General features: G+C 34.1%; 1 protein-coding gene across 4 annotated transcripts in view; it reads left to right on the forward strand.

Annotated features, from left to right (window-relative positions):
• Nucleotides 1–27951, forward strand: part of LOC143222691 (caskin-2-like) — a 222330-nt gene that overhangs the window by 66163 nt on the left and 128216 nt on the right. Inside the window, exon 1 of one of the 4 annotated variants that reach the window (XM_076449534.1) lies at nt 26348–26379. The exons of the other annotated variants lie outside the window; for them this stretch is intronic. Within the exon in view, the coding sequence (XP_076305649.1) occupies nt 26363–26379 (17 nt within the window). The 5' untranslated portion in view covers nt 26348–26362. Of the gene's footprint in view, nt 1–26347; nt 26380–27951 lie in introns of those variants that run through there. 4 annotated transcript variants of the gene reach the window in all.

Raw genomic sequence — 27951 nt, forward strand, 5'->3', positions numbered from 1 at the left:
CGATGAGTTCATGGTAGGATATCTTAACATGCGATTAAGTCATCAACATGGTATATTTAATTATATGTTCTAAAATTTACAAGGAAATTCATTATTGTAAAGAGACAACTATTGCAGCACAGTGTATTACGTATGTCAGCTTTTAGCCCACATATTATCTTAATTTATCGATTATTTTAACGGACAACTGCCGTAAAATAGCTATTAATTTGTAGTACACACTTTTACAGTTATATGTTCTGAAGAGATTTTATCATATGCAGTGTTTCATTTTTTTTATAAATATTGAATTAAAGGTTAATATAAATGATTGTATTGTAAGTATCCATTTAATGTGCATGTTACAGTTTTTGCTTCTGTTTCTAATTTTCATTGCACTTCCTGTTGTTTTATATGTAAAATGTTTTTTGTTAATGCATTTCTATAACTAATATATAATATATAAATCTCATGAAAAGGATACTTATTTCAACCGTGATGACGAGAAAATCCACTTGTAGAGAAAATTATATATTTAAAAACGGCTGGAATGGATAGAGAAGACACTAATAGAGGAGAGAACAACGTTTCGATGAGCGAAATAATAAGCGATGCTTATTTAAGTAATGATAAATAATGATTATCATAAACATTTAGATTGTCAGTGTTTTTGAAGTTTAAAATTTAACTATATTGCTTGTGGTTGTGGTTTTAGGTGAATATGTCCTACCCATATTCAATGTTTGTTTTTTTATAAAATGATGACCTCTTCTGTCGTATGCTCAGTGATCTATTTTGCGAAAAACTTTAAACTGTTAACAGTCTTAAAGTTCGAAATCTTAGATACATTACTTGGGTTTGTGGCCTTTGCTGAATACCTTAGCAAGAGGACTGAAATAGTGGTCTGTCTATATTCAACATTTGTTTTATCGAAATGGTAAGAATATTACCAATCGAGTCTATATGAATTAATTCTGAAACCAGCAAGAAACAAGCTCCAGACAAAGATGTGTGGAAACATCTATACAAAGGTAAGAACAGTGATTATTAAGCACAACCAGTTATATGTATATATATTTTTTAAATTTTAGCAGAACAAGTCAGCTTATAAAACTAAAAATGAAATGATTGTATATTATTTAGAGATTTAAATGAGCATCCTTTACAGGGCGAAAAGGTGTTATACAATATATTAGTTACAAAAACGAATTAAAAATAAGTGCTTTACCAATAACGTATCAGGTGGACAAAATATTTTATATGTACACAAATAGTTATGTAAAAGGGCAGTCTGTTTGATCCATTTGCAATAAAAATGGGCCGAATACTCCCCATCTTTGTGCGTTTTTTAACTTGCTCCCTTTTACATAACATTTTTACAGGGTTTCCCCTTTTATATAACTTGACTGTTTCATAAGTTCACTTCTTTTGCTTGACCTGTATATTCTAACTTGGCTGTTTACATGTAAATTGTTTAAATCAAACAAATTAGACTTGATTCTCTCTTACTAGCTTTATTTTTGATAAATCTTCACCACCTTCGCACCCGGGAGTTGGGAGGACGAAAGTATTCCAACGTGAACTGTGTGTGTGTGTCTATGTTTCCGCGCGCGTATCTTGTAAACTGATAGACAAAAAAAACCCAAAAAAAACACGAAACTTTTTCATAAGATGCGAATTTCGTCCAGATTTAAATCTAATAATATCATGTTAACAGTGGTGAGAGGTTGTTTTATTTGATATTTTTAAAATTCAATTTTAGCATTTTTTTTTAAAATCTTACAGAAGAATACAATTTTCTATTCAAGAGCCATGACCAATGGTCTACAGTTTTCTCTTCAGGGGCTACAGTGTTTTCTTGAGAATCTATGATCAAAAGTATACAGTTTTCCTTCAGGAGCTAATGACCAATAGTTTACCACTTTTCTATCGTGAGCTACCACCAATTATTTATCTGAAGATTTTCAAGTGTGAATGTCTAATATAACACACCGTCACAACAAAAATTCAACAACAAAATATAAGCTATAACAAAAACTTGGAATAAGATTGATCACTTACCAAATATACAGTTAATAAACACGTGTCTGGTCAGGACTTGATGCTAGTGTTAATGAATGATAAAACATAAATATCACTATTAATTATTTCAAATAAAGAAATAAAAATAAAGAACAAGAAATATAGCCTAATTCTAAAGAAATCCGAAGCCACCTTTCTGTATTAATAACAATATCGAGTGATAAACAGCAATAATTCACTACCTGTCTCGTGATTCAGCTTATGAAGCCTATGGCAGGGTATTTCATATGATCATAAATTTACGTAATTTTTTATATATACTCTTCAAAAAAAGAAACGCAAAAGGCAAAATATGAGACAAATTGTTAACAAGTTTATTCCGGGTAGTTCTGTATGACATGTGTGAAACTTTGCACATTCACTGCTGAACATCCAAAGTCTGCAAAGGCGAAGTCCACGCTCACTAGGTGAAGTTCAACGTCAATAACGAGTATGCCCCCCGTGAGTATCAATAACTGCTTGGCATCTCCTGCCCATGGAAGTGATGAGATGACAAATCACATCCTATGGAATGGCTGTCCACTCAGCCTGCAAAGCTGCTGCAAGCTGAGGTAGAGTCTGCGGTTGAGGTTGTCGCCGTCGCAGACGTCGGTCCAACTCGTCATAAAGATGTTCGATGGGGTTTAAATCTGGTGATCTGGAGGGCCAGGGAAGAACGTTGATGTTGTGGTGTCTCAAGAAGACAGTGGTGAGTGAGGACTGTGTGAGGACGGGCGTTGTCATGTTGAAAAACGTCGTTGACGTTCACCATGATGGGTTGCACATGGGGCCTAAGAATCTCGTCGACGTATCGTTGAGCCGTAAGATTCCCTCGAATGTGCAAAATGTCTGTTCTGGCATTGTAGGCGATGGCAGCCCACATCATGACGCTGCCACCACCAAATCTGTCAACATCCTGCACACAGTTTGCTGCAAAACGTTCACCTCGGCGACGGTAAACACGGGTCCTTCCATCCTGCCTACGAAGCATAAAACGTGATTCATCGCTGAACCAAACATGCCTCCATCATCAATGAGGCCATACCCGATGTGCCCGAGTCCACTGCAGGCGTGCTTGACGATGTTGCTGGGTGAGGATGACGCCTCTGACTGGACGTCGAGGTCGGATTCCTGCATCTCGTAGACGGTTGCGTACGGTCTGATCGGAAATCCTACGCAGCCCTGGTATGGTTGAGGCAGTAACCGGATGTAGCGATCTTGTGCGGGCGTGGTCACATGAGGTCTGCCAGATCGTGGACGGTCACGAGTTGATCCATGTTGTTGGTAACGATTCCATAGCCTTGTGATGGTGCTTGGGTGGACATTAACAGCTCTGGCAACATCTGATAGAGATTCGCCTGCTTCCAAGCGACCAATGGCGTTGTTGCGTTGTGCTTCAGTCCGTCTTGGCGTAACTGTATTGCGTGTCGGTGGCTTAACACTGAGCTATGAAAACCGAGAACCCGTCACTTTTATAGGGATTTTGCACATGTTGCACTTGCAGAACATGCAGATCTCTCAAACAAATTTATTGGACACGAATGCGTTTTGGCGAAAAATCCGATGTTTTCCTCCGTTTTCAAAGTGTACAACTTTTATTGTCATTTTGGTCTGACAATCAGTGCCTTAAAACGTGTAACATCACATACTCTGAGCTTGTAACGTTATTACATATATTTCTCTTTAAAATAACAAAAATATCCCTTTTGCGTTTCTTGTTTTGAAGAGTATATTAATAATATCTTTACATCATCGCTATGGAAGATGGTGTCAGTTTCATAATGCACACATATTTACGCAAAATAAACGTGACCACCTGTGTGTTCGAACGTGAATTAGCGTTTTAATGCAGCTAAAATTTCATAGCTAAACTAAACAATAAAAGATATAATAAATGAGCAATAAACAAAACCACAACAAAAAATTTCATTATCTCACAGAAGTACAGTCTTATTAAATCATTATCAATTTTACACTGTAAAAAGCTCCCCAGAGGTATGTCTGCAGACTTATAATGCTAGAAACCGGGTTTCGATACCTGTGGTGGGCAGAGTACAGACAGACCATTGTTTAGCTTAGTGCTTAAGTATGAACAAACAAAACTGGGCAAAACTGTCGCATATTCAGTTCCTCTGCATTTGTTGTAATAAGAATTTTCGAATTATTAACAAACACTTCATAACACTTCACAAATATTTAATTTTCACATTCTGCCGCGCCACCACAGACATTGGTAAATGTTTGCTGTTTATTAATTTCTGAATATTCTAAATATTTGCTTCAACTAATAAAATTAGAATATTACAAACCGTGTGTACAAAATGTATCTGAATGAATATTCTGTTGATAAAATGTATTTTTTTAGTTCATTGTTGAAGACCGGTTCCTTGGTTTGCGCGTGTGTTGATGGTGTGTTCCACACTGTTATTTCTTTTTCCCGATGTAAAATTGAACATCAAAATGAATTAGTGGAGAAACAAGGTATTTTCTCATACGACAAGTTTGTAAAATCTAAGCATGCGTTTTGTAGCGGGCCTGGCATGGCCTAGCGCGTAATCTGAGGGTCGCGGGTTCGCGCCCGAGTCGCGCCAAACATGCTCGCCCTCCCATCTGTGGGGGCGTTATAATGTGACGGTCAATCCCACTATTCGTTGGTACAAGAGTTGGCGGTGGGTAATGATGATTAGTTGCCTTCCCTCTTATACTGCTAAATTAGGAACAGATAGCCCTCGAGTAGCTTTGTGCAAAAACCACCCAAACCAAAGCTTTTTGTAGCAGATGAGAAAAAAGTACAATTATAATCTTTACGGATTTTTGATAACAGACATTTTTCTATCAAATAAAAAAATCGAAAGTGTATTTAAAATTTTGGACTAGAAAAATTGGAAACTGCTTCCTTCTTTTTGTTTTAGAGGAAAGCCACAATGAGCTATTTGCTGTGTTCACTACGAGGGACTTTTAACATATGTTGGATGGTCATGTTGTGACACACACAAATAAAACATATATGTAAAAAAAAATATACTTGCAGTCTTCCCTACACAATGAAAATACATTCAGAAATTCAGTAAAGGTACTTGATATAAATGCTTTGCACAAGGAATCGAACCTCGTATTTTAGCGGTGTAAATCCGGAAACTTATCGCTGTCCCAATATGGGAAGAGGGATAATTGCTCACAATTATTTCAGTGTGGAATACTGTAGGTTCTAAATGTAACACTCGTTAAAAATTACTTCAGTGTGGAATAATGTAGGTTCTAAATGTAACACTCGTTAAAAATTATTTCAGTGTGGAATACTGTCGGTTCTAAATGTAACACTCGTTAAAAATTACTTCAGTGTGGAATACTGTATGTTCTAAATGTAACACTCGTTAAACTATAGTGTCGTAGACCAGCACAGACAGAAACAATTATTTACAAATGATCTACTACGGTTGTAATGGAAAGAAATCGTATCTAAAATATGCATCATTTGGTAGAAAACAGCTTATACCGAGATAGCAAGTGATTATTTTCTCATTTAAAACGCTTGCAATGTACAAAGTGAACCTAAGGACGAATTTGAACTGTATTGTAATCAATTTTCTGGAAATTCTATCTCCTATAATACTCCGTAATGAAACTACGGAGACTTCAATGGAGTGTTCACATCCTTCCACGCGCTCACTGAGCTATCTCTAATCATTTGACAGCGTGCCCTATAGCTGTTCCTGATCGATCAAGCAAAACGAGATCCTTTTAGGCAACATCGTTTCTGAACTATAGGGGATGTCCAGCAAATCACAGCTAATTCCCCTTGCATAGCCATCTTAATGAAACTCGTTTGTCGGGATTCACAAGAATGTTTTCTCAAAACCAACTTTGTAGCATGTGTAGATGCAATATTTTTGATAAACGATCGAAATGATAAAAGACAGAATAAAGTTATGAACAAAGGCTTAAATCTATAAAAAAACACATAATATATATATATATATATATATGCGTATGCATATAAGAAAGATAAAAGGCAGAAAGCTTTACATATATGACCTGGCTTATAAATGAATGAAATTTATAGTTATATTGAAAAAAGCATGAATTAAATTTAATTTAATTAAAAACGATTGATTAATTTTGAGTAATATCAGTTAACCTTTCAAGACACGTTGTTCCTTTAGTGTCAAGTTAATTTCTCTAAGAATTTCGTTGTCATTACAGTTACAATTGTCGGGATGAACTGTGAACAAAAACACACCAATGAACTATAGAGGTTTAAGTACGTTAAATTAAAATTATTTTGAATATGATGGCCACAATGGAACGATATATATCTTTATTATGATCTGACTTTCTCTGGGACTCGTGAACAGTGCGATGCTCCCAAGTTATTAATCTCCTTTAGGAAGGCCTTGTACGTCTAGCACTTGTATAAGGCTTAGGTAATTGAGCTGGAGGTTTGTGAATTAACGAAACGAATAAAACATGATCCAGTCCAAATATCAGTCCTCACGTTAAAAGCCTTTAAAGTTACAATTTCATATGATTCGCTAGAGATATATACGCTATTTAGTTGAATTATTATTCAGTTCTAATTTGTGTATTTCAGTTGTCTTGATCACAATTAACCTATAATTAATGTGCTTTTTTTTTTTTCATTTTCTGAAATCCACATTTTGCGGACATCATATAACCTTATAAAATTTATCATTTTGTAGACATTTCATTACAGAGAGAGATATTATATTGCCAGAAGGTCATTTGTATCTTTTTGGGAAAAAAAAAACAACGCAATCTTTATCAGTTGTCGTCAACCAATTTAATATTAATAAAATACGAACTATTTGATGTAATATTACATCCGAGTAGGAAACATTTGAATTTTAATAAGAATTTAAACATCTCTATTTTAGTGTTATGGAACGTGAATGTGAATTTTGGTTCAAGTACAGGATATCTGAGTGGATTATAATTTTTTTTTTTCCAAAATAAGGTGTCTTTTTTCACACACCGTGATTTCTGCCCTTTCAAAATTTTAATCAACTGTGTTAAAAATATGCTAGTTTCTGTAACTTGGTTGTTACATGACGTGTTTAAATATCACACTCGACTGCCATAACCCTTTGTACCCACTTGCTTTCAATCGTTTCGTCACACCCTTGTCTTGTACATAGAGCTAGACCTTGTTCGTGACAAGTGTTGTCCTGACCCTTTCTTTGTTGTTTTCCTTCAATATTCTTCATTGTGATAATAGCCTTCAAGGATATTAAAGATGGTGACGAACTCGCTACACAACGTTCACATATAACCGTTCTTTGTGTTTGTTTGTTTTTTACTGGTTAATTTTTTTATAGTGAGTCAATTTTAGTAGAACAGTTAGGCTTTTCATTGTTTTGTTCCCAACATAATAGTCGGAGTAACAAAAGAATATGAATTAGGTGTTCTAAAAACCATAAACAAAATTTATGTTTAGTTATTAATTAATGTCAAGTAAAGCTATGTAGAAGGAATGAAAATGTGTCCTTTGTTCATTGTGAACACATATAAAACAATTAATTCAAACGAAGACTAAAAACATAGGATTGATCTTGGTAGTATTGTATATGTGTGTAAATAGTTACTAAGATACTAACGAAAAAGCTTTGCCCTATTCAAACTACTATTTTAAAATACAGATTAAACATTAGGCACAATAAGAAAGCCTAGGCTTTGTTCCCTATATTTCTATATAAAAACCGAATATTAATTAATACAAACAAGAATGCAAGATGTATTCTCCTTACTCGAATTTGTTGATTTTTAAAACACAAACTAAAATGGGTGTTAAAAATAATATTAATCTTTTATTGCATGCATTATGAAAATACGGTGGAAAAAGTTGATTACTTAAATAGGTCTATATAGAACAAAAAATATTTTTGTGAAATATATTTTGGTGCGTTATAAATGGTTATGTTATCTAGGAGTAACATTGTTCAATTGATAAACCAACATAATTAATTCCGTACTTTATTTAGAGTGGAAGTAAGAGCATTGAACTACAAAACTGAAGAACTTATACATTTATTAACATTAATTTTTTATCCGTACGTTACATTGTTGTCTGTAAATACGCCCCAAACTGATATTATATCTAAATGTAATATCAAATACTAATTTTTGCAAGTTTTGATTAATAACCTTAGTTACAATAATCATAATATAAATACTTACTGCTTACAATTAGGATTACACCATGAAGGCAAATTTCACTCCATTTAAAAAATCAAAAACAAAAAGGTTTCATGATTCGGTAATGTTTTATTTTTTGTTTTTTTATAAACAAAGTGATTGGTTATTACCGCCTCTAAGTATAAATCACTAATTAGAATACTTATATAACATAACAAATACGTATCAGCTATAGTTAAGAAAAAATACGAGAAAATGGACATGACTTCACTGGTATATAAATACCACACCTACTTTCGTTTACACGTTTAATCATTGCTTGTTTAATTTCCATTTTCAGTCAATATTCAACAGATTATAAATACTTACTTTATAGACATATAAAGCAAAATTTTAGTTTAATTGTGTATGCCAAATAACCCCCTATTATTATTTTATGAAATGTTTTGTACTCTTTAAAATTAACGAATAGCTATGGACTACTGATTAATCTTGTTGACACGAGTTGGTCTAAACAGCCAGTAATACAGTGCAATACTTTGTCGTTTCGTTGATTGTTAGCACTATCGTGTAAAATAGGTCTTTTACTTTTTAAATTAATAAAGTATTAGGACAATTGTATGCATATATATATACAGGAATGGACGAAAAGAGTGGTCCCTTGAAAATGTCGTTCATTTGTTATATATTTTATTAGATAACAGAAATATATGTAAAACTATATGATATATGTTTTTAGAAAGCACTCAAATAGATCTGCTCAGATATGATTTCAAATTCTAATTTTAACACTGGCTTTTGTGAATACCTGAACTTTTCATGAATTTTCTCGTAAAAAAGTGTTGTGCACCTGCTGTAGTTGCTTAGATCTTCTTTTTGCAATTGGCCTAGAAAATGATCAAATACGGTGCAGATTTCAGATCTTGTAAATACTGTATGATTCTGTCCTAAATATTACAAATGGCAGATCTCATAAGTTTTAATGACAATATTGTACTCTTTATGTAATACAAAACATATAAGTATCAAAAACGTTTTCTTCTTTATCTCATATACAATACAGACGTATTACTTTTGAAAAACGACTTTTGTATTTTAATGCAGTAGATGCTATTCATGGCTGTACGAGCAACGTTTAGCATTTGAATATTTAGTTCATGATGAATTCCTAACTACTGACATGCAATGCAATCGAGGGAACTTACGGTTGGAAGGTTGTGTCACAACCTTTTAAGATATTCTTAGAACGAAAATATCAAATTGTGTATGGTACTAAAAGACTCGACATTTAGAAGAAGAGCACCTTTAGTGTTTTTCTTAGAAGAAAGAAAACTAGGAAAGTAATGTGCTCCATAAACACACTGTAAGTCAACTCGGAGCAAAGTCTTCACACAGGAAGCAAATGTTATGGATATGAAAGAGTAACTTAACCAATGCCATGATGTTGGACACATTTTTGAGACTGTTACTGAGATAATAAACAAGATTGAAAGTTGTCAAAGCCGTCCATGCCAACAGCACATAAGCCTCCGGCTAAACCTAGTATTATAATGCTAAATTAATTTCGAAGTGATGGTTGTAATCGTTTTCATGACCTCCCCCCCTTAACAGAATAGCTCACTATCAAAGTGATTACTTAATGTGGCTAGTAAGTTTATTAATCAATTAGAAATTCAGAAAAGCAATACTGTAAAGGAGTAGTATGTTCAAAACCAGAAAACTTTCAGGTATTGATAAAAACTTATGTTTAACAAAAGCGTTTCATCCCCATCAATCCCAAGTTAACGTATAAGAAAGAGAAACAAAGAAAATAATCTTAATTTGAGGTAAAGGAGCAGCGCTTTCCCTGCACCAGAAAGACGAACTTTTTGGTATACTTAAAGAACAGAAAAGTGATATTATTTTGTCTTTAAAGACTAGAAGGGTGAACTATTGGGGTAGCTCTGCCATTCACATGAAAAAAAAAGAAAGTAAATTAACCTTTAGCTAGCCTCTAAATGTTGCAACTAGAAAAGGATGTTTTGTTTTTAACATCTCTTGTACTTAGGGATAACGAATCCTTTATTCTAAAGTAAGAATAAGTGAAATGGTATAACCAGTATTCTAAAAATAAAAGAAGTAATTATTAAAACAGAATTAAACAAACAATTTGAGAATACTGGGCCGAGATTTTACAAAGGACATAACCTTAAACCTGCTTCTGACTAAACGATATAATTTTAAAACAAGAAGTTAGGGGAAAAAAAAACAGACAAAAACAAAAAACGCTGAAACATTATTACAGGATCAACTTACTAATACAATAAACACAAGATTTCTGGTTGATCATAATTGACAATATTTATAAGATTTAACTGAATTTCAACCGATATTTAATCTGTAAACCTACAATCTCAAGAGTGTGGCTGATGCAGTATCAGTTCTCCTCTGTTTTGTTGTACAAGTACCTTTATTTGCCACCAAACAATGAGGTTAAAATTAAGTATGGGACGACTGTTGGCTATTAACAAAATATCTGATTAGTTTATTTACATACAGTAACATACTGGTTTACAGTTCCAAATTTTGTAAAATATAGACTAAAGAGAAGACGGTCAATACCATCCACTGCCGGCTTCTAACCTGTGTGTTTATATTTTACTTATAGAAAAGCCACATCGGGCTATCTGCTATGTCCACCGAGATGAATCGAACCCCTGATTTTAGCGTTATGAATTCACAGACTAATCGCTGTCCCAGCGGTTAACTACACTAACTAAATAGTGGGATTAACCGTAACATTAGAACACTCCCATGACCGAAAGGGCGAACATGTTCAATGATATTTTGAAAAGATCCGTAAACGTTTATTACGCAATATCACTTTTAACAATTTGACTTTATACAAAAAATAACTTACACATGTTACTTTATCTTATGCTTTTCAAAGATGAAGTTTTAACAAAGGGGATTATATTTATTCATCTTTAATTAGTTATATTCAGCCAGGTGATTAAAGATTTTCAGTAATAGATTATTACATTTTCTGTTGTAAAAGAATTATATCTTACTCAATCTGATGCATACAATACATAACTATATGCTGAAATCGTCCTAAAATGGGCAATATCAAACAATAATTAAAACTTATACTTTATGCAACAATATTGACAATGTTATTGACAATGTAAACTGTTGTGTAAAATTAGCAAAAGTATAGGTTTTAATTATTGTACTTTTCAGGGTGATTTAAATCTATAGTCACATATTTTATGCGTTGTAGAAACGTAAATAATTGTGATTATGTTACGTTGAATAATACATTGTCATTGAAAAACACTCTGTTGATAATTAAAAGAATCAATTTTAGTTGAAATATCGTCTTTTATTGGACATGTAAATGGTAAAGAAAGTTAATTAACTGATAAATTAGTGTTTAACGTCCTTGCTTATAATGAGTTAATTATAAATGATTTAATGAATTAATATATAACTGATTTAACGAATTAGTATTGTGTCCTTCTTATAATGATTTGATTAATTAATTATAGACATGATAAGACATCGCCGCCTGTCATGGCGGCCTAAAAATACTTACTTTATTTTGTGATATAATTATCCATTATGGCTGCCTCAAATGGCGGTCTCGCAAAGCGTCTTCAAATACACGTACTCTGGCGACGACTGTTGACATCAGGGTCGTCTGTCATGGCGGCCAAACAACGTGTCCCTCTGGTAGCAACTTTTGGACATAGGACATCGTCATCTTTGATTACATCAATTCCATCCCTTACCCTCCCCTGAGGCAGCCAATCAGCCTGAGCGACATTCTTTGAAAACAATAGTGCGATGCCACCTATTGATATCAACTGTTGTGATAGACAAAACCCTACATGATGATCACCTAAATGTAATTATCAATTAACAAGTAAAAAAAAAAAAGAAGCAAGAATTCAGTATGATGTAAGGATGGCAATGTTAAAGAAGTACATAAACAAGATAGGATCAATACACAAACCATACAAAAATCACTTTACAAAACGTCAGTAAGTGCTGAATCAATATTACAAGTTTATTGTTATTAGCCATTGTAAGACTGTATTGCACTATTTAGTTTATATGCTTTCATTCAAATCTTAATTCATGCACTTGACAGGAGTTCATAATTTAGTTCTAGATCAAAATTATTCGCGGAAATATTTGTCTGTTTCCAGAGTGAATTTTGTATGGTTGAGTATATTCATCCATTCCTCGCTTCTGTCGTTTCTGGCATTGCTATTCCTCTATCTTACTGCATTTTTTTATTACTTATTGACCCTCTTATTTTAACAATTTCATTGAAGTGAGTTGTTTGTTTGTTTTTGAATTTCTCGCAAAGCTACATGAGGGCTATCTATGCTAGCCGTCCCTAATTTAGAAGTGTAAGACTAGAGGGAAGGCAGCTAGTCATCACTAGCTACCACCAACTCTCGGGTTACTCTTTTTACCAACAAATAATGGAATTGACCGTCATATTATAACGCCCCCACGACTGAAAATGCGAGCATGTTTGGTGTAACGGGGATTCGAATCCGCGATCCTCACATTACAAGTTGAGTGCCTTAATTATCTGGCCATGCCAGGCCTAAGTAAGTTGATGAATATTGTTAAGCTCAAAGCTACACAAGGGCTATCTGTGCCTTGCTTACCATGAGTATCGAAACCTAATTTCTAGCATTGTAAACCCACAGACATACTGCTTTGCCACTGGGGGTAGTTTATAAGTGAACATTTATCCTGTTTTCATAATTCAATGTTAATATATATTATTTATATCATATCAGTTTTGTAAGTTTCTTCATTGTTTAGATACTGATATTATACCATACAGTTGGCTTCAATGGATTATTAATCATCGCTCGTCATAATACTTCTTGGGACTGAAGAAATTATATCAAGGTAAAAACATGTGGAAAATGTATAGCTATATCATCTCAGGTTTGCATTATTTTTCACATTATCAACCTTCATCATTTTATATCATCAAAATGTTTTTTTTATTATTTGTTTTGCGACATTTTTACTCTTCATTGAAAGTTAGTGTACTCTATGAATGTATGTAATAAAGTTTAATATTATGTGTATTGATTTTGTTTTACTCCCTCGCTTCTTACATAATATAAGGGTTGGCTCCCTAACGACACAGATTGTATAGTGTACAAAGTCTTTACTTTCTATATACTGCAGTCATCTAATGTTCATTTATTATTGGCTGGTAATTCCTGTTCCACCGTGTACTTAACCTTTTTAAAGGAATATCATTTGTCTTTGTATGTAAAAAAAGTAACTACAAGCTAACCACAAATAATAAAATAATTTACATCAGAATTATTATTTTTAGCTTATACTAAGTAATACTGTGCTTACTGATAGTTTGTTCCCAATTACTCTTAAAATACTTATATATCAAACTAAAACCATTGTAAAAATTGTCCATATATTTGGTTAGCGTGGGAAAAGAAAAATTAACACTTTTACTATCTAGTTAGATTCCAGTTTTCCACTTTAGTAACACTTTTCAATGACGCTCGGAGTTTCACAAGCTGTGAAGCACTTAATAATGGTAATTAGATGCTCAAATAAGGCTTTAATTAAACTTTAACAGTTTCGTAAAAACATTATAGAGTGATAGATTGAATGTGGCAGCCATTTTTTTCTCGGTCTATCCATACATAGTAAGCACCACCGTGATTAGTACTAACTTTGTTTAAATATAAAACTGCAGTACTGCGCAATAGTGTTAGGATAAAATCAAAAATTACATTTTAAGCTACTTTCAAGATTTTATTATACTTCATAGTTAGGATAATAGAAACTCAGTGGAAGTGCTCGAGTTCAGTAAACAATTAATATTTTGTGTGTGTCCCCTTTCTGCTTCAATAACTGGACACAGCCTTTTAGGCATTGTTGCAACATATTTAATCAAAGTGCCCTTTGAAAATTTACACCAAATGTCTAATAATTTCCTATAAAGTTGTTTTTTTTATGTAACTTTTGATTTGTCAAAATTTGATCTATTAAATCCCAAATCTGCTCGATTGGGTTGAAATCAGGGTTCTGTGGGAAGCATTGCATCATTTAAATGATTCTACATGTTTCTTTCGTAGCTAAGTAATTTCTTAATAGCTTGGATGAGTGTTTGGGTTCATTATCTTCTTGGTAGTAAAATCCTTTACCAATTATATGCAAACCACTGGGTATACCATGACGGATCAGTATCTGATGATACTTGTACTGGTTCATTATTCCATTTATTTTTTTCAAATATCCCTTGTCTCCTCAGCAGAAAAACACCATGACATCGTCTCCCTATGCATCATGGTAAGTGATATGCGTTGAGGTATCTTTCACCTTTTTCACATCGGATGTACAACTTACGCTTTGAACCAAATATTTCAAAATTGGACTCGTCCTTCCACAGCATCCTTTCCGAATCATGAACAGTCCAGTTATTTTAATTTTTAACAAATTTCAGTCTCTTGACAATATTTGGAGATTGAAACTGCTACGCAACCAGATATTCCATTCTTGTTTAATCTTATTAAAACTGTAGATCTGGACACTTTTCTATCACAAGTATTTATCTCATACTTGGGATCAATGGCAGTTTCCCTTCTGTTTCGAAGGCTGCAGAAACGACGATACTTAACATCAGTATTATTGAGTTTAGGTGTTCTGCCTCTTTTGTTATTTTAAATTCACCTGTCTCAGCCACATGATCTTGGGCTTTTTAAGCTTGCAACAATTTGTTGAAGAGTCCAACCAGCATCACATAAAGCTTTAATGCAAACTCTCTGCTATACTGACAGTTTCCCAGGCTCTTTTTAACATGGAGTGGAACAAAACTTAATACATAGTGTTAAATACTATTTTTATCAAGGTTTATTTGTGAAATGCTATTGAATTCATTTCTTCTACCATATACTGGTACCATATCGTAGCTCCTAGCTAGCTTCTTTCTATATAGTTAAGACACTGCATGGGATATCATGACAGTTGTTTCAGAAACTATATTTTATTAGTATGTTCATTCAAATAGAACCCTTATGACATGCCCTTGATACAACTATATTGGAATTCTAAAGAATAATAAGTATTCTCACCCTGGCTCATTAAATTGTCCACAGGGATCAGTGAAGCATTACTAAAGTGTTGAAATTTATATTCTGTAATGGTATGAAGAATTAGCCACATAAAATGGAAATAATAACAAAGTGTTTTCTTGTCATAACACTTTTGCACAGTGCTGTATGTATAAACTACTTTTTTTTTTTAGTATAAATGTATTACGTATGTTGCTTGCCATAAGAATGATTTACCAATCCGACGCTGACTATTGCTCATTTAGTTAGGCACATATGTTTAAGTGTATGTGTTCTACACAGTATGTTTGTTTGTTTTGAATTTCGCACAAAGCTACTCGAGGGCTATCTGTGCTAGCCGTCCCTAGTTTAGCAGTGTAAGACTAGAGGGAAGGCAGCTAGTCATCACCACCCACCACCAACTCTTGGGCTACTCTTTTACCAACGAATAGTGGGATTGACCGTCACATTATAACGCCCCCACGGCTGAAAGGGCGAGCATGTTTAGCGCGACGGGGATGCGAACCCGCGACCCTCAGATTACGAGTCGCACGCTCCACACAGTATGAACATATTTAGTACCTTACTTACTCTCTTGTGTTAAATCACGTACTCGCTGATTCAGCGACGTAAATAATTATTTGTCTGGATATTCTCCTTAAATCGTGTAATAAAAAATCATTATTTTTGTTCTTCTGTGCGTAGAAAGTTAAATCATGCAACACAACATAAAAGTGTGTCCAAATATGCTTGAAGCTGTAAAACAAACGTGTGATGGTGATGCGAAATCAAACTCTTGGTTAGAATAGTTGTTTTACTTTAAATGAAGTTCCTTTCTTGAGAAACTAACGCGTTGTTTCTACCTTCATATGACAAACAACTTTTCACCAACTATATATCGTATATATATATGTGTGTGTGTCTTTAGGTTTCATAAATCACTAGTTCTAGTTTTAGTTACAACTAGTTTATTTTGTTGTCAGTGGTTATTATCCGATGTGCTATAGTATGTTAAGGTGAACGACACTGTTTCTTTGGTTTACTTTGTGTCATCTAGTCATTATTCAACGTGTTGTAAAACGTAGGCTGTATGACACTGTTCCTTTAGTTTACTTTGTTAGTGAAGTATATAACTTCGTTATTGTCACACTTCTCCTTTATTAACAAAATGAATTAGCCTTAGTTGAATGTAATCTATTCGGCCGACCTAAAATTTCCATAAAATATTTTGTAGTGTTATCTTTCACTTATATTTTATGCATGTACGTGAATTTATCGGCCCACGTCTTTATTGTTTACATATCAAAACGACTGTTTTTTTTTTTTTGTTTCGAAGAGTTTGCCACATGATTTTATCGAGGGGTGAATGTATTTTATGGCTTAAGGCAAAAAAGAAAAGGCGGAATTAGAAGCATGTTTGGCTTTGTCTGTTGTTAAACGACTGCGCCTCCTGGCGGGTTTACAGCTTTATGACATGCAAATAATCCACGTCAGTTCTGACAAGTCCCATTGTTTGTGAATTTATGAGAGCTTGGTAGCATAATGAAGGTGTAAATGTATATAATTTAGTGTCATCGCTTAAAAAAAAAAAACAGTACTCCATAAGAAAGTCTGGGAACAACAGAAAGGAAATTATATACTCGAAATTTCGTAACTCAAGGCCACCTTGTTTATTCAACAAAACAAAGATATTTGCATGTGAATTGTCATTGAGGAATTTAACTATTGTGAACAAAAGCGGTCAACGCTATAGACGCTTCAAGTGAACTAGAAACAGGGACTATAAAATATACTCTTCTAAAGATTCCTTTTGTAATACTTGGTGCTAGAGCAACGCAATTTGAGTAAGGTGCGACTTATAATGTGTGATATTTAGTCCAAACTTCAAGGCTCGTGCTTTATAGTTATGAAGGATTAATAACCAGGATTGCTTTGAAGAAATATACAGTCGCTGTAGTTGTATATGTTTTTAAAGTACCTTTTTAAAAACAGGACATTACTGATAGAGCTTAATTTACAATCGGTAAGAATATAAATGAATTAATATTGTGAAAAAGTAAGATATTTTGGCAGAAACTCAAATTTACGAAAAATTGCGTCAGTCATCAATGCGGGTGAATTCACTGTAATTCCTGGCTGAATATTTACAGAAAATAATGAAAATAAGATATTATGTTGCTGTTGGATATGATTTTTGGACTTACCTCTACTGTTTACGATTATAAAATGTTTGCTTTTAGATCGTGTAAAACCTAGGGTAGATTTTTAGAGAGAACTTTAGTCGTGTCCTTTCTCTCCCTGGTGGCTCACCGGTAAGTTTGAAAGCTTATGACGCTAAACATGGGTTTTGATACCAGTGGCGGGCAAATTGCGCTTAACAACAAACAAATAAATATTATTTTTGAACGGTTACAGTTCGATATTCCGAAAACTGGACGTAAAAGAAACTATACATGTAGGCCTAATGTTCATTCAGATTGTTACATCACATATGTGTAATTTTATAATCGGTACATAGGCCGATAAAATTTTGTGATATATTTTTAATTGTTCCAAAGACCTATATTATTGTTAACAGTAATGAAAGCTTTCTAATTTCTGAAAAATTATATCAAAATTATAATAATAATAATGTTATTATTATTACTATAGAAACAAGATTAAACAGTTGAATAACAATAAGAAGAACTAAGCACACTGCAGTAGTAATAGCGGAATGTTTTCAGAATATCGGACTGTCCCTCGAGTGAATTGTGTGAAACTTGGAGTTGTGGTACTTGTGATATAGTCAGGAATTAATAACTTTTGTTAGATGTGTCACATTTTCTGAGTAGATGTTTTCTACCAGCAAAATGGAGCCGGTTGCATATATTATACAATATGATCATTCGCTTAAAATGTAAGAACTCCATTCTCATAGCTGACCTGAAAACATATCTTGTAATTTATAAAACAAAAATGGATATTTAGATATTACGGTTCTTGAGTTCAACGAATGTCTTTGACCAATAATTTTACCATAAGTTTTCCTAATAATAGAGCAAGTTGACAGGTTATTAAAGTAGATTACATTTTACAACAACCGACAGCTACGCAACTTAAAATTCTCAGGATTTTCTAATAATTTTGTAAACCACAAAAACCATTATTCTTAAAAACATCTATGATACTTGCGCATTACTTTAGACCAGTGGTGCACAAAGTCCGACCCGCGACGAGTCGCCGAGTGGCCTGCGATGTTCAACGGGAAAGTGAAACATAGCGCCTGCGCGAAGATTAAGCGCTATAGAAGAATATGCATTAGATTAGATACTGGATGGTTTCATATTTGTGTCGAGCAATAAAGAAAATTTAATAAGCAAATCTCGTTAATGCATAGGCATTTAATCATTGGCGCAATGACGTAATATTTCCGTAATTACGGAATCTCACGCTTTCCAATTGTTCTTCGAGATTTACTTACGAGCCCTATTTTGATATTATTTCGTAATAAAAATGGCAGCTAATCGTGAAAGGAAAGTTGACAACGAAAACCGGCAGTTTTGTGATGATTGGATTGCGCAATACTGTTTTGTTCAACAACAGAAGAACGTGATTTGTCTGCTGTGTCATTCGACAGTAGCAGTGGCGAAGGAATCCAATATAAAGCGTCATTATGAGTCGAAGCATAAAGATTTCCACAACGTTGTCGATGATGAACGAACACCTCGAATCGAATCTCTGCGGTGGTCACTGAATCACTATCAAAACGTTTTCTCAAAGCAGTCGGCAGATTTAGGTGCAGCATGTGAGGTCAGTTACGATACTTCGTTGATGATAGCAAAATCTGGCCGACCGTTCACTGATGGTGATTTTGTCAAGCAATGTATGATTACGGCATCGGAAAAGTTGTGTTCGGAAGCAGTTCGCAAGCTACAGACGGTGGCTTTGAATCGTATAACAGTTCAACGAAGAATTTCACACCTCTCAGCAGACGTGACAAGGCAGCTTACAAATAAAGCAGCCAACGTTGTCTACTTCTCTTTGGCAGCAGACGAGTCGACTGGCATCAGTTCAACAGCACAGCTACTAGTTTTTGTTCGTGGTGTGTCGTCATCGTTTGATATCACAGAGGAACTAATCGACATGGGTTCCATGATGGGTCGGACAACTGGGTCTGCTCTGTTCGAGGAGACAGTACAACTGTGTAGTAGTGTTTCATTGGATTTCACGAAACTGGTAAGTGTAACAACTGATGAAGCACCAGCCATGACCGGAAAAAATAGCGGGCTGGTAGCACTGTTGATGTAGCATCGAGGAAAGCAGAACAGACAGTTGGTGAAGTCGCACTATATTATTCACCAACAGAACCTGTGCAGTAAAGAACTTGGTTTTCAGGCACTGATGGCATTAGTGACGAAAACCATTAATCTCATCAAATCACGAGGGCTCAATCACCGTCAGTTTCAAAGTTTTCTTGAAGAAATTGATTCAGACTATGGTGACATTGTGTATCACTGTGAAGTACGCTGGCTGAGTCGAGAGATGATGCTCAGAAGATTCTGGGAGTTGATTGATGAGGTGATAGAATTCCTCAGAAGCAAGAACAAAGACACAGAAGTGATTTACATAACTGATCCAGCATAGCAAGCTGATTTGACCTTTCTGGTCGACATGACACAACACTTGAATGATATGAATTTGAAGTTGCAAGGCAAAAACCAGCTTGTCTGTCAATCACGTCTCAGCTTTCAGGACAAAGTTGCAGTTGTTCCAGCAGCAAGAAGCATCAGACAACTTCGTGCACTTTGCCACTTTTCAGTCACAGCTACAGAAGAATCAGGACATTGACACACAAGTTTATGTTGGGAAGCTAGATACCTTGATTCAATCCTTCTTCAACTCACGGTTTCATGACTTTGACCAATGCAGATTGTTGATGAAACTTTTTGCTGATCCGTTCAGTGTGTCAGTGGATGACTTGGCAGCAGAATATCAGCTCGAACTTACAGATCTCCAGGCATCTGATGAACTGCGTGCTATTAACCGAGAAAACAGTTTTCTTGACTTCTACGAAACGTTGCCTGATACATTTGCTAATCTGAAAGAGAATGCACTGGTCCACACCAGCATGTTTGGCAGCACGTACTGCTGCAAACAGGCTTCCTCACATATGAAACTGAACAAAAACAACACTCATAATCAGCTGACTGATGATCATCTGGAAGCAGTCTTGCGTCTTTCAACGTCAAACATCAAGCCGGACATTTCTAAGCTCGTAGATGACATGCAGCACCATCCATCGCACTGACTTTGTGACAGTTGACGTATCATAACATATTTTAGAATAATGTGCAAACTCTTTGATGTAATCGTTATTCGTGTATTCTTAAATGTGATGTCCATCTTGTGTGAAACAACTGTGGGACGATTTTAATCTTTACTTTTTTCTGGCCCCCAACGGATACGAGAAGTCTGTTTGTGGCCACTGACTCAAAAAGTTTGTGCACCACTGCTTTAGACACTCCCATTAGAGGTAATCAACCCCAATAAACGTATTAAACTTGGGCTGTATTATGTCTCTAACATCAAGCGTTTTTATAGATCAAATTATTAGATTTTATAATACTGAATACATTTACAATATAGTGAATAAGATAAAGCATAGATTCTTAGGCACTTGCTTAAGATAGTGAATTGTAACATTAATATGGATATTAGTTTCTTTTAAAACACCACATTCGCAAATGATTTCCTCAGTGATTGACTCATGATGCATTGGATGTCCAAATATTCAAAATTCGAACACATTATTTTTTTTCGTTTTGTTGCAAAACTGCTCTTTTTGAGAATTCTCTTTCAGGTAGATTAAGAACGCATTTGGATTTCTTCGAAAGGACATAATGATACCCAAGAGAATGAAGATACGTAGAGAAATTATCCAACGACAATACAGTAATTACACAGAGTGCACAGTAGCCATATTTAAAGTCTGTTACTTGTGCTGGTTGTCGTTCTTCTCTCATAGCCTCGTGATTTAACAGCAAGAGTTTGACATAAATGTGAACCTCGCATGAGCCAAAACCAACATTTTTGGTGATTTTAATATTTACTGTGAAAGAAAAATCAGAATTCATGAATTGAAGAGACAGTTAAATCATAGTATAACCTAACACTTTATCCAGTTTCATAATTTGTTTATGATTAAGTTTTACATCTTGGTATGAACAGAAATATTGATTTTTAAATACCAATAGTTCAGTTTTCAAATTATGTAATTATTTTGTACATTACGGTCCCTTCACACCACTGTGTTACTTCTCAACTTGATACACAAAAACGCTTAATATTCTAATATGAACTATAGTAAAAGATTAGAGGACCTGGAATATGGAATGAAAATATAACTGAATAATATATATGGTGTTTTTAGTTTTGTCTTTTACTCACCAGATTGAGGCAGCTATAGCTCAATAGCAAATGGTGAACCGAGTTAGTTATAAATTAAGCGTTGTATTTATGTTTAGAGTAGCGAGTTGTTGCTGGTTAAATTAAAAGAAGATTCGGCGGAAAACTGGCCCAGCATATGTCAAGTGGTGAAAGCACTCGATTCGTAATCTAAGGGTTGCGGGTTCGAATCTCCGTCACTTCAAACATACTTGCCCTTTCAGCCGTGTGGGTGTTATAATGTGACGGTCAATCCCACAATTCGTTGGTAAAGAGTTGGCGGTGGGTGGTGGTGACTAACTGCTTTTCTTCTAGCATTACACTACAAAATTAGGGACGGCTAGCGCAAATAGCCCTCGTGTAGCTTTGCGCAAAATTCAAAACAAACTAAACCAAATTGACGGAAAACAGACAAAATATTTAATTAGCAAATTCATGGAAATAAAATTTTATAACATATTATGTTGAACTGTCTAGTAGCTTGTAAATGAATTTAACCAAAAGAACAAGCCATAAAAACAGAAATACGAGAAATTGTAATTAATCAAATAAAGCTGTATTCAACCAAATTAAACTGTAATTATTCAAAAATAATTTCAATCAGAAACGCACAGTCATGAACAACAATTTACAGCAAGTCTCAAGGTCGAAGACCTGCTCATTTAAAGCGCCAAAACTGCTTCCAAAGTTCATATCTCTCTGCTACTCTGTAACTGGACAATAACAAGTCAGATTCTAGGAATCCAGAATCTCGTATGACAGTCGTAAAGTAATCCTCACACACAGTGTAATGTTGTCTATAATGCAATTATCCTATAAGATAGCAGATATCTTTCGTCAGAGTTGTGCTACAGGGAGTTGGTATATCTGGGACTAATTTGGCACATGAGTTAGACCAGAGTTTCCGAGTTATGAACTAGAAAACAGTCAAAATAAAAGTTTCTATGATATACGTATACTTAGAATAATTTAATATTTAGTATCTGCTTGTAAATAAATAATGACCAGATCTTCATGCCACGTGATGTGATCAATGCTACGTAATACTGAATTACCACAACTATTCTGCAAGTCATATAAACTATTGAAATGATTAAACTCATACAAAGAATGCCAGGGTAAAAGGAAAGCGTATAAGTGTGACTTTTAATAAACTCTTAGTATTGCCTTCCAAAACGTGCGCGAAGTTCTAGCCTGTATTTGGTTTGTATAAACAACATAAGTTATTATAATTTACGTAGTCAGCATTTATTGTCGCATAATGTGGATGAAAGGAGAAACGATGATCATTGCTAACAAAAAAATTATGCCTTAAACATATATAACATTCATGCAATTATTTTTACAATGTTATATTAAAAAAGGACTTTTAATGGGTTCCACTGATTTTTTTCTCAGACAGATTACTCTTGAGGTTTCTCAGAAAATAAAATTTTATTTCAGATATATAAACAATCACTGCATTGCACGATATGTCCTATATTCAACATAGTAAAGTCTGAGAGCTGAAATTACGTTTCATCCCTGTTATCGTCAGATGCGAGTTGTATGTTAAAATAAACTCATGATTCGAAACTAGGCTTAATTGGTGATTAGTAAAAATAATCCAGAAAATAAAAATATAAATGATGAAAATTGAAAGTTTTAGAATAAGCGAGAAGTTAGATAATTTAATTTAAACCTGGCTTTAGATTTGTATTATTTTAAATTCTAATAAAACTCATAATGTTAAAACTATAAGTTTCTACCTACACATCACATTCACTGATGTGCCAGAGTGCTACGTATAACATGTATGGGATCTGATGATAAGTAGCCACCTAGTGTTGGATACAACTTTTCCCTTTTCTCAGCCAAGAGAGACGAATTTTTTTACGTAACTCTAGTATGCATTCGTACTACATTTTGGAACTTAAACCCAAGAAATAAGCATAAAAACTTTGCAGTCGTTTTATTTTGGATTGATGTATCAAAGCTAAGCCTAATGATTAAACCTTAATTTATATTAAGTTAATATTTACGAATGCATGGTTTAACGTAATGGTTAAACTAGTAAAAATTATGAATATTCTAAACCCCGCCAAGTTGTATAGTTTCTATGATGCTAAAAACAAAGCATCATGATGGAAAGCTTGCACAAAACGAAGCTGCAGATTTCTGTCTTTACACACAAAGGGTTGATAATGTCTAATTAAATTGCATTTAAAACATAAAGTTAATTAATACATTCATTGCTATCTATCGTCGACATTACATGTCGTGTTAAAAATCTCCTTGGTAATGAGTTTTTTTAACAGGTAAGTACAGCTTTGTTCATATAAATATTATATTTGTTTTATTGAAGATAATGGGAATTAGCTGAAGGCCCTAACAAGCACTATCGTTTGAAGGGCATATGGGTAAGCGAAATCGTTTACTTGACACAAATTTATTCCCGCCTTATCAGGTACGTTGATCAAAATGGCTTATAGTGTTGGAATTCTCAAAAAAAGTGTAAATTTAAACAATATAAAGCAAATTTTCTCCTCTTGATGACTTCTTACAGTTATTTTTATTGACTAGACGGTTTTATTTTTTTGTAGATAAAACAAAGATAACGAAATCCTTAAGAAAGAAAAAGCTTGTTCTCACCGAATAAGTTTCTTTGGGAGGCAACCTATGATATATTTTATTTTATAATAAAGTTAGAAAAATTACCTCTGTTATTGAAAAAAGTTTTATTTCGCAGCTTTTAACGTCGGTTAAAATAAAACTTTTTTTCTAATCATTTTAAATGTGTAAATCCCTCCAGTTTGCATTACAACTTTTGAATGTGCAAAGAAAAATGTTGTAATGTTCCAATTATCAAAACATTTAGTAAGGAAGGACAGAACTTGCAGAAGTGTATGTTGTTTTCGTTGAATGTGTAAGACATACTTATGCAAACGTATTATAAGCTAAGAAGTAAATAGAATGACTCAAACTGAAACACAACAGAAGCATCATAAAAAGTAATAAGAGGGAATCCTCAATAACCACGGCACTTGAATTTATTTTACGCAGGATTAGAGTAAATTAATCTATGAGATCTGTTTTTCTTTTTTTTTTTATTGGCTATAGTTTTGTATACCAGTAATATCAAATGTGGGGCACGTATATATCCCATTCAGTATAATTACTCATCAGGATCCTTACCAATCTACCCTCAAATTGAAATTCTTTTAGACAGGATTAGGATAAATTAACTTATGTAGCTTTTGCCGTGATCAAATACATCAGTCGAAAGGTTTTGATCTCCTGAGTCAATTGTGTTTAGATCTAAATAGATTAACAGATGACGGAGTTATCTATAAAAGTACGTACTTAAAAAACAAAACAACTCAGAGCTGGTCTACGAGCTGCTATGCAAAGGCTAAAAAGTACAGTGATTCAAAACCTATGCCGCTTATCTTAAAACAAGAAACTACAGAAACACATCATACAACAATGAAGTTTGGTAGCATAGACCCTAAGAAAGACAAATATAATGTCTCAAACTCATTCAAATAAGCCACACACAAGAAATACAACGATTCAAGACCCAATCAATATAATGAAAATGCAAAGTGTGAATTTTGGTAGCATAAACCCAAATTCAGACAAATATAGTGACTCCAACTCATTCATATAAATCACACAGAGGAAATTCAATGACTCAAGACCCAATAAATAAAACAACAGGTGCATTTTAAGATCGTAACTCGTAAAGGTAGATATTTTAATCTAGTGAGCTGACAAGGGAACAAAAATCGTCGCACGTGACCATTTATCCCATGGGGCTAATTATATACTCTGGCTACATGTAGTGAGGAGTGGAAAGTACATTTTGGAATATTTAATGGTAAAGTTGAGCTGAGACATTACAGGTGAAACAAAGGTAAGGACTGTATGAAGTTATTTATTGTGTGAAGACGTAAAGAGAAAAGAGCGAAGATACCAAAACAAGATCTCTATGAAGTTACATTATCTCCTCCTCTTGTAAAGTGAAAGTACAGTAACTCCCAGATAACCCTCTAGTGTCGAATCCAAGAACTACACCTAGTAACTGTTTTGTGTTGCTGTACGTAATATTCATGACGCTCATTATATCGAGGGGCGAAAGTAACGTTATATAGTGTGAGTTTGATATATCTAAGCACAAAAAAGCTTATATATTTACGTATATTCATTTGGTTGTTTTGAATGCTACTCGTGAAATAAATTAGCCTCAAGTGTATGCAAATGCTTTTATTTATTTTACATTTATTTATTTATTGTCAAGACAAATTCCTTTGCTTCTCAACCTGATTGGCCACAGTTTTACGTCGTTCTTCCACTTTAGAGAATCTGCTATTAAAAAAAATCGTTGGCTGTGCATAAAAATAAACAATGCAAAGATAATCACATTTAATATTAGAAAACATATATTGATACCAAGAACTATCAAGAGGAATGCGAGTGTAGAGATATAAGTTAGTTAGAGACCTCACAGAGCGGTATTGATTTTCTCATCACTGCTCTGTTTTTCTCTTAGTTTTGGTGCGTGGCAGTTCTGATCGAACGCATGCGTAATATTGTTTGTGGTCTAGATTTACAAGTTGATTGTACAGCCTGATGATGATACGTTAAGTTTGCAATTATATTTCATGGCGCCATTTTTAAAGTAAATGTTATTTGTTTATTTTTATTCATATGTAAAACCAACTCTAGAAGTATTAACAGTATATCAAGTATTAAAATATTTAATATGATATATATCTTTCTACTATTCAATTCAGTCAGCTTAGTTTTAAGGGGGATACAGTTATACATAAATGTTTTTTCATAAGTCTCTTTGTAACGGACTAAGCGTTGGCTAATAATTAGTATCTCTAGCTCTAGATAAAAGGATCCGAGGCACAAGACGTGACGATACTGAACAAACTTCACTTCTTTAGCTGTGAGCAAATTATAAAAATGACAGTAATTTCATTAATTGGATTTAGAGAACCTGGAAAAGACTTTGTGGTAGGACGTGTATCTAGTTGGTTGCATTCCTTCTGCTTAGTAGTTTAAAATTAAGTACGGTTATGTCAGAATTGGGGAGGTCTGTGACCTGGCTGTTTAATCCCACGTGCACGTGAAAGGGCTCACCAGGTGTGAAAAAATCAATTATTCCTTGTATCTTAAGTTCCAAAGATCTTTTGAAATCTGTAATTTTACTCATATTCCACTTAACAAACAAACGCAGAGGATGTAAACCTTTCATTTTCAAGCTTGTAAACTTCAGCTTTAGTTTAACTTTGGGTTTCTTAGTAAAGTTCAATACACTCGTTTATAACTGGTTGATTATAGACAAGAGATCCGGATCGTGTAGTCTTGTAAACAGTGGTTTATGAGTTACATCTTAAACCCTGTCCAATGTTAAAAAACAAACTGCGCAGCATGTATTTATAACTTGGAGATGTGCACTGAAGGTCATGACAGTACATTAGAAATATGGTAATAAGAAGAGGCTGGTAGTATACACATTTGTTGTGTGCTACCGCGTATGATCACGTATATTAAAATAAACTTGCTTTGTATAAAAGGGATAGTGTGTCTTGTTTAGTGTATTAGGACATTCTACTAGTGTAGAAGTTGCAACTACATACAGATGGCGAAAATATGAAAAAATGCAATAGAGAGTAAACAATTTTGTAATCAGTTTTCAACAGATTACTGTAGATAGACAATTTCTTTACTTGTCCGTCCACCCATGTATCTACCCAACTTTTTGCGGTTTAGTTATTTATCATTTTAAAGCAACGCTGTACAAAGTTTTTGTGTTTTTTTTCATGAGTTTAATGTTTTAATGAAGGAAACTGTATTTGTCTGCCAAACCTTAGAATAAGCAAAACAACGTTCATGTTGTTAAGGTATTGCTGTTAATCAAACATTTTAGTTTGTAAGTTAAGCACAAAGCAACACAATGGGCTGTCTGTGTTTCTAGGGTTATAAGTCCATACACTGTGCTATTGGGGCTACAGTTCAGTTAAGTCCTTTTTTCTCTTTCATTTATATGATCTGGTGATTAAAGCGATCGCTTGGGAATCTGATGATTGCGGGTTCGAATCCCACCCACGAAGCATACTCGCCCTTTCAGCCGTGGGGGCGTTATAATGTTACGGTCACTCCCACTATTCGTTGGTAAAGGGGAGCCTAAGAGTTGGCTGTGTATTCTAGCTACCTTCCATCTTGTCTATCACTTCTAAAT

Source organism: Tachypleus tridentatus, chromosome 8 (assembly GCF_004210375.1).
Source record: "Tachypleus tridentatus isolate NWPU-2018 chromosome 8, ASM421037v1, whole genome shotgun sequence".
Taxonomy (NCBI): Eukaryota; Metazoa; Arthropoda; class Merostomata; order Xiphosura; family Limulidae; genus Tachypleus; species Tachypleus tridentatus.